At 33.7% G+C, this 18,042-nt stretch overlaps 1 protein-coding gene across 1 annotated transcript in view; it reads left to right on the top strand.

The window, feature by feature from the left end:
- The first annotated feature begins 3,577 nt into the window (after nt 1-3,577).
- LOC120347715 (uncharacterized) overlaps nt 3,578-18,042 on the top strand; it is a 29,017-nt gene continuing 14,552 nt past the window's right edge. Inside the window, exons 1-2 of the mRNA XM_039417786.2 lie at nt 3,578-4,225; nt 4,964-5,081. Coding sequence (XP_039273720.2) covers nt 3,584-4,225; nt 4,964-5,081 — 760 coding nt within the window. The 5' untranslated portion in view covers nt 3,578-3,583. The remainder of the gene's footprint in view (nt 4,226-4,963; nt 5,082-18,042) is intronic.

The following is an 18,042-nucleotide window of genomic DNA, read 5'->3' as shown; positions in this document are numbered from 1 at the left end:
AGTATGATTTTGTATATATTGGTCTGTAATTAATAATAATATTCATTACTAATCACTTCTATCAGCATCGATACAGGAAAATTATTTGGAGACTAACACAGACTCCATTTTATGATATGGTGTTACCCTTACTTTTTCAGCATTACAGTTTTATTAACATAAAGCTACGAAGAAATGCTATGTGTGATACAGAATTGTTTTTACATTCCAAAAACTGGGAGTCTGTACCGGGTACGCACCTGGTTTAAAGGTAGGCTCTGTAGTTAAGATAAACTGTGTAAGTTCGCTTCACCGGACCTAAAATTTCAGGTCTTCGGAAAATAGTCGCTCATTACAAATATTTTCAGCTTCTTAACTGAAGCCTTATTTCTATACGATGTTTTCTCCGAACAATATCAAGTAAACCTGATATCTAGGCTACTATTATTTTGAAAGACTGGAATCATTGTCTGCCCAAATTTCGAAGTATTATTGAAAGCACCTCTTGAATTACAATCCCTATATAAAGCTTCATTAGAGCTATATATATTCTCAAGTAGAATCAGTCAGAAATATACTGGGGAAGAAATGATTTGTCGGAATCGGATTTTATAGATAAAGCAATCAAGAAAATAAATTGAAATATTCTTATTCGGATGTTCAAAAATACAGTTTGTAGAACCCAACGCTGTGATGAGGTTCTAATCTAATTCTTTCTGCTCAGTTTTGTAATTTTTCCATAATAATACCAGTTCTGTTCAGACTGTCGGAGGAGATTTAAACATTTTTATAAATATTTAAAATACTAGACCTTCTAGGATTAAGAGATAACTAGAGGGTTATATGTAAAACCATGGATATCTCGTGTTAAGACATCTTTTCAAATGGTAGTTTCTTCCGTAATAATTAATGTGTACTCCAGTAGTGTGTGTACCAGGTTAGGGTTAGGTCATAATTGTATTTCGATTTTCCGTATTTTAGTTCTATTACGAGTTCGGGGACTCTCTGTGTTAGCCAAGTGAATATCCCCCTTCACATAGGTTTCAGTCACTTTACACAACTTAACGTAAAATAGGCGAACAAAATTAGTTACCTCCAGATTGTTACACACACTTCTGGAACGCCAATTATTGAATACTGTTATAGAACCTTGTTATGTGTTTGCCTGGTCAGCAGTGAGTTTCTGTTCTGAGACAATCGCAAATAAATTGGTTTATTTGCACAATGATTCGATGAATAGTCTTTACAAGACGAAAACAAAATGGCGGCACTCGTAGCACGCAATATGTTTTGCGTTTTTCTTTTATTTCTACCAATCGACTATATGTAGAGTCGTAATGTACGTTCTTGGTAATTGTTTTCAGATTTAGACATTGGTGTTTTACAAGAAAATAATTTTTATGATTCTGAATATAAAGTTGGGGCAACAGATTTACAGGACGCGACATTTGTAAAAGGATCAGGCAGCAAGTCTGAAAAAATTTTTGAACCACAATATTTAAGGGTGATTGCTAAAAAAACAGAAAATTTGTCAAACAGCTTTATATTTTTACAGAGAATATCTTTAATAAAGTTTTTTAGAGGCATATGTTATTTACACAAAATATTACTGAAATCAAATAGAACCGAAACAAAAACAAAAAACGTATCGATAAAGAAATGAGTAAGCACGCATTTTATTCGTGATCTCATCTGACCTTCAAATTTTCTGCTTTTCTAGCGACCGCCATGTATTAAAATATTTAAATTCAATCAACTATTTAAACTATATTTGAATATCAGCTTATCCAGCGTTTCCCAACCTGGAAGAATATTCCCCCAAAGAGGATATATGTTGTTTCTGTCGTCAGAGAGGAATACGGAAATATTGCTTTTTATTCGGAGTGGTAAAACCAATTTTGTTCAGATATTCAGTCTTACTGTAATACACATTTGCAGACATATTATAATCTCTTAAAACTACGCAAAAGTCATAGTGCGAGTTTCTCGTATCGCTAACAAAGAAAGATTCTTTTATAAGTGAACAAATACCGGAGATATGCATGGTGAGAAAAGAATAAGGGGATTCGAAATGGCAAAGGGAGGAATAATCAAAAAAAAAAATAAAATTAGGGACCATTGAGCTAAGCAAAAGAAAAGATTTGTAGTAGAGAATAAATTGCGTGGTTAGGCAAAACGTGGGCTTATTTTTCAATATTGTATATTTCCTACGTTTTTCGCGTACTTGGATTTTAGCATATCTCTGCGAGAAATGCTTCTGTACATGACATGTTCAGTTCTGAGGTTACGCGGAGCTTGTGCTTATCTACGATATGAGTATGGTTTTTATTAGTGTTCAGTAATTTTTTGTAAGCAATGTTGAAAAAAAGGAAAATAGACAATAATCTTATTCATGGGAATCCCTATTTTTTGTACAGAGATAGTTTATATAAATTTTTGTTTTATATTTGTTTATAAAATTCCTTGAAGTGCGCACTCACTCAGAAGTAAACCCGCTCCTGAGTAAAAACACGTTCACCAAATAGCAATCGCTACTTAGAAGCTCTCCGCTGAAGGAAAATACCGTATCTTTCACGATCGATTATCTAACCCAGGGGTGTGCAATCTTTCTTGCAGGCGGGCCAAATATTAATAACTGGGTAAAACCGCGGGCCTCACCTTCATTTATCATAGGCTTTCCATTAGTCACAGGCACGAAATAGTGGTATTTTGTTATTGATCTCATGTCGTCATCATTAGGGATCCTTGCAGAAATGATGAGGTAAAACGCTTAAATTTCTTGAAACTGTAATTTAAATATACTGTCACACCCAATTTAAACGAATTCAGTGAGAAATTTGCTGCTGGATTCTTTTCCCGACTACTTTTTCCAAATTTTCTTAAATGGAAGTGCTAGCAATTCGATATGACGCCATTTTAGAAACAAATATGTGATCGAAAAGTGCCATTTTGAAGCCAAGACTTTTTTCAAATGTGGAAAGTTATCTTGGTTGAGATGTTTTTGGTATAATACGCCAAGATTCATTTCCAAATACTTTGCTGTCAAATCTTATTGGCAAGTGATTCGCTTCGATATAGATAATAAATTAGACTCGAAAATAAGCCTTGCAACGCAAAGGGAACCAAATCAAACTAAATTAAAAACTAGTTCAGCTGGTCGCACACCATTCAAAATTGGCACTTCTGTGCGGGCCGCACATTTTTCCTTCGCGCGACGCATTAGGCCCGCGGGCCGCAATTTGCACACCCCTGATTTAACCTATTACAACATTGGTAAAGTGACCATGGCTAACCTTTGACCGATCAAGAGTTCGAGCCCTGTAATTTGTGATGCTGACATTCAATCTTAGTCCCATTTGCTTTTGCTTAAGGAATCATGACTGGCGCCTCTATTCTTATAGTTTCTAATATTTATCGTGCGTCTCGTAATCAGAACTATTATCTGAGAACCATTGTTATCTCGTGTCGTCAAAGAACATAAAATTATTCAGAAATAACTCCATTGCTATTCATGATTGATTCTTGAATTCAATGCAAAATAATTCTAATTATGTAAATTTGTCTTTTTATTTGCTATTTAGGAGTCTAATTTTTACAATCATTCATGAAATCGTCTGCCTATAAAGATAAGTTCGTTAAAATAAATATGTCAACTTTGAAGACAGGATACACGACTTCTTCTCCTCCTGTCTACCATAGAAGCGACGCTTCTTATAACCACGCCCACCAAGTTAAAACTGAAGGATTTGATTCGTATTACAACACCACTCACGTGACCCAAAGTGACAAATCAGCAGCTACAAATCTGATGTACCAAACGACAAATGCTGAGAACCCAGAACATGGAGAAACAGGCCATATCGCACCTTATTCAAACCATAACAATCTGAAAGTAAAACAAGAATCGGGACACTCGGAAACAAAACCAACAACTGCGACAGGATATGCATACCCTCCCCAACACACAACGACGTTTACCACAGCCGAAGTTCCAAGGTATTCTTCCCAAGTCGGAACCCACAGTATTTCACCAAGCAATGCCGTAATGCTCCCGTATACAAAGACTGCACCCTACTCTCCGCCATGTGGTTCTCAATACCAAAGCCTACAAAGCGCCAACTATTCCCAAATGCATTATCAAATTGGAACGCCAAGTGATCCACAATATACTGTAATGAATTCATATGCGCTTCCGTACGGAACTCCATGTCAATACGGAGCCCAAATTGGTCAAGAAATTGCCCAGGTGAGGGACTTATAAACTATCTCTTAGTGAATAAATTTATTAGTACTTCATAATAAAAAAGTCGCTAGGGGGCAATCCTTAAATTTTTTTTTTTTAATTTTTCAGTGCTACGGGCCTTGATATTTCAAATTAATTTTGCTGGTTTTTATATTTCACAAGCACACGGTCATACGATATTCGGCACAATTTGTTTCAACATTTGGTCAGAATTTTGTTTACACTATGATGATCATATTATACCTTCAACCATATATCTCTCTCTCCCGTATATACGTGTCGTTTCCCGATATAAATCAGCTCAAAATATGTACAAGAGTTTTATTTTCACTGTCGGAAATTTCATTAAACTTATCAAGATGGCGCACAACTTGAACATAGTATGTGTGTACCGGTTAGGATTCAGATTGTGCGACATCTTTGTTCGCATACTTCTGAAGCACCGTAATTGGCTTAGATGGAAAAGTGACCATATATATGTACATTATTTGTTAAAAAAAAGCCGTTTTTTTAGTGAGCCGAATCGAGGCAAAATGCTACGGGTTATTATGGTTTGATGATATATTCTGGATTGAAATAAATATATAACTTAAATCATTTTAAAATTTATATTTATAGTAAGCATAAAAGCTGGATTAGTAACTTGACGGTCGTCCATACTTTGCCAAATGATTAGGCCGCTTTATCAGCTTCCCTTTCCTTCCTTTAAATATGAATATAATATTTGAATTTTTATTTAAGACTGAAGGTTGTGGATCGCATGTCAGCATACTCTCCCCGAGAACAGATGGAGCGACGTCATCAAATAATTCACCCACAGCCATCGCAGGAGTGAAAACAGAATGTAACACGATTATTGGTGAGTTCATTTCATTTTAGATTAAATATTCTTATTTTTTTGTTGTGCACGTTGTATCAAAACAATATTCATTCAGTTTTGAACTTTATTGAAAACAAGGTCTCGGATTTTAAATCGCCACTAAAGATTTTGCCACCTAGACTGGCGGGCCATGTAGGTGTGGCGCAAAAAATTACATATTATGAACAATATTTATAGTGTTACAAAAGCGAAAGTGGAAAACAATAAGCCTCGTGCCTAAACTAAAATTAATCGCAATCTCAACAAATTCCTTAAGCTTAAATTTCAAATTTGAGTTTAAATTTCAAAATTTGGTGTTAGTTTGATTGTGGAAGCATTGGGCGAGTCAGTTTGAATCACCCAACAGGCTGGGTTTGGCCCGTGTGCCTTAGATTGCGCATGTCAGTTATAGAAGTTCATGTGCGCGTGGAATGCGCGAACACACGAGATATGTTGGCACTCTAAGATGTAACTGAAAAACAATTGGGGGTAAAAACAGAATGAACTCGGATTATTGCATGCAGTTTTCTTGCGTCATGCTTGTTTTCTCAAAACAATATCTTCAGCAAGTTGAAAAAGTAGTCTGAGAGAAGTACTGCTATGCTACAATTATATCATAATGTTTCTTCTGTATACGCAAGGCTCACAAAGCGTGGTTACCTTGTTTGTTATCATGTACTCTGTTAAAAGATAATAAATTGTAAAAATGATTTTTATTACAAAATCTAAATTTCCAGTTATTGTTTCTGTCATATACCTAATCTGCTATTTGACTAATCCAAAACACGGCATCATGGCGTATTGAGACATATAAAGACTATTGAAAATATTGTGTATATGCCAATCTAGATTACCCTAAATTATTGTCTCAAGTATGCTTATGTTGACATCAATTGAAAACACACATTTGACATAAAACTTGACCAAAGATGATTATTCGTTATATAGTATTGCCGTTCCCGAAAATTTTTTTAGTCACGAAGCCGCCATTTTAACGTACAGATTTACAGGAACTTGTGCGTTGAACACCGATTATCCAATTCCTAAAACCTGTACAAGCAAGGGATCGCAAAGCTGCAGTACAAACCCAATTTGGTGTTCTAAAATTTTTAATTACCAAGTTTTACCGTAACAGGTATCCAAATAGAGGACGGAATACGTGGAATTTTAGGAGTCTTGAAGATCTAAACAGCAATACAAGCTACAAAAAATTGCTATGTGTGATATAGCAAAATGCTTTTTTTTTACATATATCAAACTTTTTATACATCGCATTCAACTTGGGAAACTGAATTTTATGTCAAAGAATAGAACTTTAGAATCATATTATTGTTGGTTCTGAAACAAAATGACTTTTCTCTTCAATTATTGAACTAATTTCTTTCAAATTTTTTGAAAATGGTGAAATGCTGCTAATGGCGTGAGGGCTGTATAAAAAAATTAGGATAAATAGGGTAGAGTATAATTTTTGAAGATGGATTCATATTTCTAATCATACACAATTATATGAACAACGATAATGTGTTATGTAAAGCTAAGTCTGATATTTTTAGCCTCTAAAACAGAGAATTTTAGCCTATAAATCCCTTATTGTGTTGCTAAAAAGTCCTACAAATTCCCACTGCTTAAGCCTAAAATATTCCTAATGTTAGGGTTGCGATAATCCTTGAAAAATCTAACTTGAGCGACTTATCTTGAGCACGGATGATACACCGGCTAAAATTATCGGTTTATATAAAACCACAGATCTTGGAAAGCCGATGCTTAAACAACCTGCTTTATATTATACTCCATGGAGTTGAGTTGTTCACGTCTTTACTATAAACAAAGCAAGATAGAAAGCTCGCGAACTTGAAAGTTTCGGTCGGATACAATAATTTTTGAACAAAATTATTAATGTATATAATCATTGGAAACCCTTAGTTCTGTAAGATTTCAGAAAGTCCATTTTGAGCGATAGATTAAATATCAGTGTCATCATTAATGAATAAAATATATTTATAGAGAAACATTTTAGAATATAAAAACTAAACGTTAAGAAAAGTTTACGCTTCAAACCAAATTAGATGAACTAAATTTTGATCGTGTGTGTTTTCAATATGTGCGTTAATAACGCTAATGCATATTTGGCAATAGCAACGGATATTCAAATTTATTTGAATTGCAAAAAAAAACTATATTATTCAAAAAAATTATCCGGAGGGAAAAATTAGGGAAATTTTTTTTTAATTTAAAGTAGTTTCAAAACGAAGGGAAGAAAACTAAAAATTATGAATTTGGAAGTTTGCCTAGAATTTTATTAGGGGTTCTTCCAATCACAAAAAAAAATTGATGAATGTGGAACATTTTCGTAATAATAAAAAATATATTATTATGCAACTAAAAAGAAAGTTTAGTAAAAAATTTTGTTTTCAAAAAGTCAAAGTAGTTTCGAATCAAAGATTAGAATTTGGAATTTTGTCTGAACTGTTATTGGGGGGTTCTTTCAATCACAGTGAAAGTCTAAATAGAAATACATAGAAATTAGTTTAAAAAAAAACTAAAGACATCAAATTTAAAAATAATTCCCTGTGTTGATGAGAATATCAATGAATATAATAAATTAAAAAGGAATAGCAAGCTGGCAAGATCAATGCGAACACTTTTTTTCACAACAGAAAGTAATTTTCAAAAAAAGACAAGAAAAAATTGAATTTAATATATCACATGAAGTTTAGGTAGTATTATTTACAGGCTTGTGAAAATAACAAAATAAGCAATTTAAATGGAAATTACTTTCTAAACATAAAAATTAAAATTCCAAACAGTTGAAATATTTTCTTAAGTAGAGTTAAAGTGTAATCGTCAAGGTGCAAATATAAATATAAACAAATTATTCGTTTTTGGCAAGTTCCGTGTAGATTAGAAGTAAAAAATAAAAATTATGAACGTGTTTCTAGTTTGGCGTCATGGAGTCTATAACCATCAGTTCCTTTCTTCATTTTGTTTAGAAATTTTCATTTGTTTAAAAGTACATTGAGGTCACACAGGCCGTAGTTTGGCTGTCAAGCGGCAACACAGTGCCCTTTTGAAGAACGACCCTCTGTTCCACGGAGCGTAATTGCCAGATTCCGTAGGTGGTAATTTGCTCGTCAGCGTGTTGGGTTTTGACTAAATTATCATAAATTTAAAAGAAATATTTTTGTGAAAAAGAAAAACGTTCAAAATAATAAAACTCGTTGGTAAATAGCGCGGAAACAAGGGCATTATGAACGCATAAACAATTGGATAATGGGGCCGGTCGAATTTTAAACAACGCCCTCGAGAAGATAAATTGTGGGTTTGCTCGGGAGATAATTTGTTGAGTGACTAACGTTTCGGTGCCAGGATTCTGACTTTCAACAACCACCCACTTTGTGTGTTAAATATTTTTGGAATTTGTTTAAAATTTTAAAACCTAAATATTCAAAAGAGACACTTCTGAATCAAGTTGTTTCCCATAGAAAGATTCATAGCGGTGGGAAAAATGAACTATGAAATGGTAAAACTGAAAAACTTTATTTAAATTTAAAAAATAAGTTTTCTTTCAGTGCGTAGTCATTGGTGAATGTGTGTGATCGACATGCTGATATTGTGGGTGAAATATCTGAAGTTTAGTAATTGAAGCAAACACTACATTATTGATTATTTCTCTCAATAATAACGCAATTACAACAATAATCTCCAATGATCCCAGAAGAAATTGGTTAAAAAGATTTTTTTTGTGGGGGGGGGGGGGACAAAAAAATGTAATAATATTTTGTATATTTTCTGTAAATATTGACATTAAAATTTATATTATGAAATATATATCAGACAAAAAGGCTATAATTTATTTGTACAAACTGAAAAGTATCATATTATTTTAGACTGCCTCAGATTATAGGGTAACTTCGACAAATACAACAATATATAAACATATAGAAAGTTTGGAAAGATTCTTTGTCAACGAGATATATAGGAAAACCATGATGATTTTTGTTATATTTTTTTTTTTATTAATATCAAAATGTGATATGAGCACAAAAAAAAATATTTGTGCAAATTTGGATCTATTTGTTCATATATTTATAAGGACATAATATCAATACCAAGTTTATACCAATTACAGTATATGAAGGATGAGGAAAACGTTCTTTTGGTACGAAAAAAAATATACAGTACAATTGGTGAAAACAAATGGCGATTTATCTATCTATTAGAACCAACACCCGTATCAGGCCTACATAGATTTAAAAAAAAAAGCAAAATCTAATTTTGTTTAGTGAAAAAAATGTAAAAAACAATATCCTAAAAATACGGAAATTCAGTTTTCTTTTGGGAATGACTCGGTCCACTGATTGAGATAATATCTACTTCGCGTGCAAGAAAGTCTAGGAGAGCGTGCTCTGAACCGGTAATAATTTGCCCGGTCAAAGACCAAAGAAAACTGTTTAATAGTGTATAGATATTATATAAGTTAAGCTAAAATACAGTCGGTTTGAAAAATAATAGTTTTATTAAAATATGTAAATTTGGAACTGGGTAATTTTTTTAGTTCTGTTCAAAAAAATTTTTGGCCCATGCTCTATAATCTGATGTGTTTAAGATAGGGACAGAAGAAAAATCTTGAATGGTGTATAAGTATTATATTAGTTAAGCTAAAATAAAGTTGGTTTCAAAAATAATAGTTTTATTAATATAAAAACATTTTAAAATGGGGTATTTTTTTAGTTTGATTCAAAGAAATCGACGCCATTTTGAAGCGCAATTTTTCTAATGTGTACAAGTCAAAAACAGAAAAGTATTCATTATTGTATGAATATTATATTAGTTAAACTAGAATTACAGTTGGTTTGAAAAATAATTGTCTTTTTATAATATGTAAATTTGAAACCGGGGAATTTGTTAGTTTGGTTAAAAAATAGACGGCATTTTGAGTCTAATATTTGCAATGTGTTCAATTTAATAACAAATGATAAAAATTTAATATTGAAGAGATTAAATAGTTCAAGCAAAATTTCCAGTTGGTTTGATACTAAACGGAATTATTGTGTGTGGGTTTGGAAAGGAATAACTTTTGGGTAATGATAGAATAATTATATATTTATATTTTATATATATTTAAAATATTTTTCATGATAATTTGGTGAAACTTCCGAAAACTCGATATTTTTTCACTAAAGTTTATTCTTAGTCAAAATAGATAATAACTTGTCAAAATCCCCACCTCCCACTTTGAGTCCAACCTTGCTACAGCGTCGATTGTTTCTATAATCAATGATATTCATAGGCGCCATTTTGTTATAAGGTTCCATATTATTTTTTCAGCTTGGTGTGTTTAATGGGGAACAACAAAAATACTGATAGTACGTACTTCATATTATAAAAAGTGCACTTTCATATGATCTATTCCAGAGTCTCAAAAGTGATATTTGATAAAAAGAATCATTTCATACTTATTCATTTTAGTTCTTTATATTTATGACTTTTGAACTTTATACATTTGCTAGAAACCTAAAAAATCTAATGAAAAAAAGTTGGAGAAAAATACATGTTTTTCCACATTTGGTGCTTTTTTATTATAATAATCATAGATAAACTATAATATTTTGTATGTATGCCGTCCTGGCAACATTAAGGGTAATTGGGCAGATTATTTGATTGAAGAATGAGGAGTGAATTACCAAATGAAAATTTGCAAAGATAGACTATTAATTTGAATAAATTGTGCCTTTTAAAATTTAAACTCACAGTTTTTGTTGGCACTTATACTTCTTATACTTATTGTATTTTGTGAAAAAAAGAATAGAATCAAAAACCCGGATTTTTCGCAAAATGTTCGTCATAGTAACTATAAGCTGGGGTTACGCAAGATTAACACCTTTCCTTGCTCTATGCTGTTGTGGAAGTAGATCCGTATGCGTGAACGCAAGGTTGCTGTGAAGATAACTAAAATATTTGATTAGTTTTAAATTGTGTTCATTAATTATAGTGCATCAAAATCTCCAATATTTAAAAACATTTTACACGCAAAGTCAAAACCAAAAATTTCTTGATTTATGGAAAATTTTTCAACTTTACTATATCTAAATATTTGTACCTTTGTTTTGAATAAATCAAAGAAACCACCGTTGGTTTTATATGTGATAATATTTTCAAAGCTCTTCAGATTTATGAAGTCAAAATGTAATCTTTCTAATGAAAAGGGATTTTGGTAAAGTCTGGCGCCTCGTGGCAGGTTTTAACATTTCATCTGGATATTGCGTTTTTAATAACCCACCACCACGCTTGGGAGATTGGTAAATTGGACCATAAATGCCCGAGTTATCGTACAAACAAGTATGGTAAGTTACATAGAAATTGTGAATTTAAAATTGTTCGCATGCTGTGATAAGTGAGATCCGTGAGACTGAACAAACACTTGTTGGACACAAAATGGCGTCGTTTGGTCGTGTTGCTAGACTTGACTTTTTATGATACTTTGTTAATGCGGATGCTTATGACCGTAAGCGGATTATGTGTATGATTAAGAATGTTCAAACGTTCAAGTAGAAATCAACATTTCTCATGAAAATGTTGTAAAGATGGAGTTTCACGTCTACTATGATTTGATAGAAAAATTTCCCAAATCAGAGTTGGAAACAAACTTTTGGGATGTGTCACGCTGGTGAAAAACAACCAACAGCAAACCTGAATTCTACCCGAATCTATACTGCTGCTACACTTTCTTGCCTGAAATCTATCACAATAAGCCCGCCTGTACAAAAAATATATTGCGCGTTGATTGAGTTGCTAGCGCAAGGAAACTACCAATCGCAGTTTCCTACTCGTTCTTATAGAAGTAGCGCAAATAGCGAAATATCTTCTATTTTAAAAACAAATACCGCATCACCGAATTATTATTGGAATGATTGGATACTAATTTACAGGCTAGTGATCTTGGATTTGCGCTTTCGACCAAAGAACAGTTTTTCTCCCCCACGGCGCAACAACTTTTAATGGTTCTACCGATATGGGTATTCGAAACCTAGATATTTCCCGAATCCTCATATCATTGGGTTTACAATTACTGATGTAAATATGTGCCTTATTTGACTCCATGAAATATAGATCTTTACATATCAGAATGAAATATTTGAAACAATGAAACAGTGGGTCCCAACCTTTTATGGATACTGGCCCTTTTTTTAAAGCCCCCCCCTCCCCCCTTCCTCGCCGTTCATCATTCCAGTGGTATTTGTAGTGTTGTTTTGAACGGTGGATTCAAAATCTTGATATGTTTAATTAAACAACTCATGCTTAAAAAAAGTGAAAACACCTGGTGAAATAAGCTTATCAAGAAATAAAATTAGAAAGTTTTCTTGGGAAGGGGAAATCAGTTTTAGGCTTAACATTGTGGCCACCCTCCAACTGCTCTGTGGCTCTCTTGTGCCCCGTCTGAGAATCCTGCTTAAAAAATGTTGAATCATCTAATAAACAACAACAAAAACAACTTTAAAATTAAAATCCACGGCGGCGTCCAGTCGTTTCTTCTAACCGTCGGTACATCAAAGAAATCTCAATATTGAATTCACCTTTGTCTCTAAGATAGGTTATTTTGTCATCGCTGGTGGTATAACGGTGCGTGGGGACGGTTATAATAGATAAAGTAAAAATTACTCAAACTTTTGATTTCTTTCAATTATTGTTGTCTATTGTTGCAGATACGTGGGTGGTACAGTAGTTAAGGGAAACATATATCGGTAGAAACAGTTATGTGACATTGCTAATACCATAGGAGAGTTTGAACTTAGTTATTGTTGTTCCGTAAAATATACTTTCGAAACGTTTTATGACGATATAATTTTTAAGCTTTTGATTCACAAACACTGAATTGCCAAAATACAGTTGCATCGACATCGCTAATATTATAGTACAATCCGAACTCTAAGTTATCATCTTTATGAAATAACACTGGGTGGTACAATAGATTAAACACTATAAGTGGAGAAAACAGTTACAACTACCTAGCTAATAGAATATTCGAGTTCAAAATATAATTAATGTTTCAATAATGAAACGATGAAAAAATATCAAAAATATCGATTTTGTAAAACACAAATTTTCAATGTTGTTATTGATCTGTTTTTATATTAGGTTTTGGATGATTTCGTTAAAACAAACTCTTCTGATATTTTTGTATAATTTTTTGAAAGGATTTTATCAAACCACAGATTTCATTTATGATCTTAATTTGGGCGCTCCAGAAGTGTGTGTACCAACATGGAGGTAACCAATGTTGTTCGCCTACTTTATATCGAGTTGTGTAAAGGGGCTGAAATCTATGGGCAGTGGGTATATTCACTTGGATAACAGAGACAGTCCCTGAACTCGTAATAGAACTAAAATAACGAAAAATCGGAATAAAATTATGGCCTAACCCTAACCTAGTACACACACTACGGAAGTACCTTAATTTGTACATTAACTGTAGACTTGTGCGCTAACTGTAAAAAGCTGTTTTATTCAACTATCTAGAATATGGATAAAAGGCGCCGACAGGTGGGTTGTTTATTTCGGTTTTTGAAATCTCATAAAAGATGGATTAGGTTGCTTTGATTTGTCTATATTAGAACACAACTATTGACCAATAACGAAACAGAAATAGCGTAAAAACATAATGTGAATCGGTATTTTCAGATCCCAGGATTAATTCGTTCAATTCATTGGGACTTTCTTTTCTCTTTAATCTAACTTTTCTTAAAATAAGGCCGTGTTGCTTCAACCAAATTCGGAAAAAAGACTAAAAATTGCAATTGCAATTGCTCAAACTTCTGCGTGATCATACCAATGACTCTTAATCCGTAAGCCAGCCATGCAATTATGCCTTAGTGCCCAATGGCCTATATACGCGAATCACTATGCTTGGGGATTCAAATTTATCTCCGCTATCCGCTGTCTTTCATTCTGGACGCAAAAACTGTATTTTTGTGCTGGCGTTAGCATATGCTTTGTGCTATGCGTTCAAAGCCACGATAAAACATATACTTGTTTAAAAGAGGGGTTATTTTTTGAAGTATTTGTATATTGTTTTAAAATTCGTTATTGCACACCAGATTCTTTGTTTGATCCAAATAATAATTGTTTTCGCTTTTTTTTTCGAATATTTTTCGTAGTGTAATGATATTTATTGCAATATTCGTGTTAAGAAAAAAAAAATAGAAATATGAATGTATCGTTCTATAGACCCAGATTGGTAAAATTGTTATTATTATTCTGTGACCTCAATTGGGATTATGAAGATTAAACCATTCATAAGCAATTTACAAAATCAGGTCGAATGAGAAGGGTGTCATTTTTCGTTAATAGTTCGCCACAATGTTTTTGAAGCGTGGCTTTTATCGATGAATATTGTATTCGAATCATCAGAAATTATACTTTTTTATCAAACTTGAATACATGAAAAATTGAGATATAAGTTCACAGATCTAATTAATGAATGTATCATTAAGAAACTTGCTTTTCCGCATGACTTTGGCTGATATTGTGTCGTTTTGAGATTTAAACATGGAGCATTTATTGTTAGATTAAAGTAGAGCCGACGTTGATACAATCTTTCTTATCACTTAAATATTAGTACGTTAGTATCGGTCTTCGAAAAGACATGATGGGTCACTTTGCAATCCGCGGATCAGTGGTTTCATCCCTGACATCATTAATCAGTTTTAGTATTTTATTTTTTTACCACACTGAAAGCAAACTAGAAATACAAATTACAATAAATAATGAAGAAGCATTTCAAGGTGAGTGAAGCCGCGAGGAAACCAACGTTGGTAATCGAGCAGCGGTACCCATGATATTTGCGCCATGAAATGTTTCATATGCATAGGCTTACCATACGTCCCGCTTTAGGCGGGACAGTCCCGCTTTTTAGCGTCTTGTCCCGCCATCCCGACAAGTCAGCCAAAAGTCCCGCTTTTTCGTTCAGCCATCCAGCATAATACGCAAACATGTTCTCGTTACTGTGTAGCACAACGCTTGTCTACTTACTGAAGGCGAGTGCGTTATTTTGTTTGTTTCGATGTTTCCCGCTGACATTGTTAGCGAACGTATCACATGTAAAATCAATTCGTATTGGACCTGTTCGGACGTTCACGTGAATGTAACATTGAGCAACGTCTTTTTGAAGGTGGTATCTACACTCTGCGTCTATACGGAAAAGCATGCTTGGGCGAATAAGTGAATTATCAATGCTTGAAAAAGGGAGACTATTTCATTATTCTTTATTCTTTTTGCTGTACATAAAAAAAATTAGCGTCTATTCCTTTCTATTTTCGAACTGAACCCGATAGTTTGACAGAGAATATGCTCATGAACTCTCGATGACAATATGGTCAATGAAGACAGCCGGTATGGCTCTAAATGTAGGCCTATGTAATAAAATCGGAAACTGTAAAGTTATAGGATCACAGGCAGCGGCTCACAGCTAAGGAAGGGGTCGTGTCTTTGGAGGCGTCCCGCTTTGAAGTCAGAAAAATATGGTGACCCTACATATGCAGTATATAGATATTGTTAAGTCAGATAATTCCGACTTCAAAATCCGGCTTTAACGCCCAAACTTTAGTTTATCAACAAATAATACTAGAACTGTTTTTGACTCCTGCCTATAGAGCAAAAAATGCAATTATCGTGTCAGTACGAAAATTAACCGTCCGCAGGATGGCGTAGACAAGCCATGCAATTTGATGTTCTGTTGGCGACAATGTCATAAATCAATCAAAATCGATATAAGTGATAAATGCGAAGTGTACAATATATTCTGAGTGGTTCAAGAGTCTTTTTGCTCACTAATTTGATTATATATAATTCTATATACGAATTTGATTCTATATAACATTTCATCGTCAAGTCTCTTGATTTACTTAAAATAGTTATCTTCACTCATTTAGTCCCGTAGAAACTCAATCAATAGCACAGTGTGCATTATGTGATTTATATTTGTCATATTTAGCCTACTTTAATATATACGGGCCTATGTGCTTTTCCAAAAAGTAAAGAGTAGACAATAAAGATACGTGATTGAGTCGTTATTGAAGGGTGTAAACACATGAAATTAAAAATTGGGACCAACTTTAAAATAGTTGGGTATGTATAACGATGTCCGTTTTAAACACTTATACAGTATACAATTGAAAAAGTCCTGTCAAAGCCGTTTCCCAGTCTAAACTATAAATTTGTTTCTTTTTGTGTCTGATAGATGGGCGCAGTTTCGACATGTTTACACCATAAAATGCATTATTGTTATTTCCGTAAATGTATATTAAAAAGTGCTGAACTTTTACTCTAAGGGTCCTGTACGCTATTACAGTTTTTATCAATGCCTGGTTATAAATTGTGCGAGAGGATTGTTGGACTTCACGCCGCCGAAGGGTGGTTGACATATTCTCTGGTCGGTAACGGCTTCCCCTACCACAATTCCATGCATTTGAAACTGGCTAACTCATCCCTTTCCTGACATGAACAAGTAAAAGGACGAGAGTCCGTGGTAAACATAGGAATAGGCCGTCTTATCGGTTTTCCAATCATCTGGAATAAATATGAAAATCCTGTTGTAAACCAATATGAGGCATAAAATCAATGTTTGCCATCGGCCACCAACAGTCGTACTGGAGCAATAACCATTTACGCAATTCCATATTTTAAATCGCAATTGTTACGCATCTGCAATATGCTGTGCGGCGTCAATTTTATTTTTAAGAAAACCATGAGAAGATATTAAATAAACCCGGCCTGATTGCGGAATTGGGAATTGTCCTATTTATGCAAGGGGGAAAAGAAAGCCGATACGACATATTTAAATGTCTAATTGTGATCCTCAGTTTGGTTGCCAGCCTAGGTTTAATCACTAACTGTAGATTATTCGAATAATCGTAGCATTGTTAATGGTTTAGCGATTCGCTTGTGTATAATTTTTATTATGACTTTCAAACAAGGCTATTAGAAGTGTGTTGGCGAGTAGGGACGTAGCCAGGAGTTTTTTCAAAAGGCGGTTCTGAGAATCGTAATTGCCAAGTTAGATAGCTAGCGGGTCAGGCCGGAGGCTGGAAAGCGTGGGTGCGTGTCTTTGCAAGAGAAATGTATAAGAAGCGTTCCAAGCTACAAAAAATTACCATGTAAGATACATGAAAATGCAATTTATTTTTTACATTTTGAAAGAGAGAGGGGGGGGGGTCGATTTTCAATCTCCGCCCGCTACACCCCCAGTGTCCAATCCGCAGTTATCCAACTTCAAACAAAACACAATGATATGGCAGTATGCTACCAAAATATGTTTATAATGCAAAAATTGATAGTACTCGTGATATTTGAAATGGTATTTGTTTCGATTATTCAATGTTGGATTTGAGACCAGGGCGACGGGTGTCAATTTCGTTGGATATGAAAAATTTCAAGTCGACCTTGTCTGGAAACCAATTAGGTGTAAGGGAATTCACGAAGCATATTTTCTTAAAGCCTGAATTCAAGCATGGAAGTTTTTGTTGCTATTTATATATTTTTTACTTGTTATTGATTTACATCTGCAAAACAAGCACTGTGGGATATGCGGATAAACATTTACGAGAACCATTTATTTTACGGGTATTACTATAGTTCATAAATTTACAGTATTATTTGCATGATATTGTATATCTATCACAATACAGAACATATTAATAAATCGCAAATAATCCAAAAGATTCTTCATTTAAACAATTGCTCACCCAAAAGTTGGTACTGCCGTAGTGTGTTTACCAGGTTAGGGTTCGGCCATAATTTTATTCCGATTTTTCGTATTTTAGTTATATCACTAGTTCGGGGACTGTCTGTGTTAGCCAAGTGAATATCTTTTCTTGCCCATAGGTTTCAGTCTCTTTACACAACTTTATGTAAAGTAGTCGAACAAAATTAGTTATCTTCATATTGGTACACACACTTCTTGAGC

The sequence above is a fragment of the Styela clava genome, chromosome 11 (genome assembly GCF_964204865.1).
Source record: "Styela clava chromosome 11, kaStyClav1.hap1.2, whole genome shotgun sequence".
Classification (NCBI taxonomy): Eukaryota; Metazoa; Chordata; class Ascidiacea; order Stolidobranchia; family Styelidae; genus Styela; species Styela clava.
Note: the sequence above shows the minus strand (reverse complement) of the source record. Positions and strands in the feature narration are given on the sequence as shown.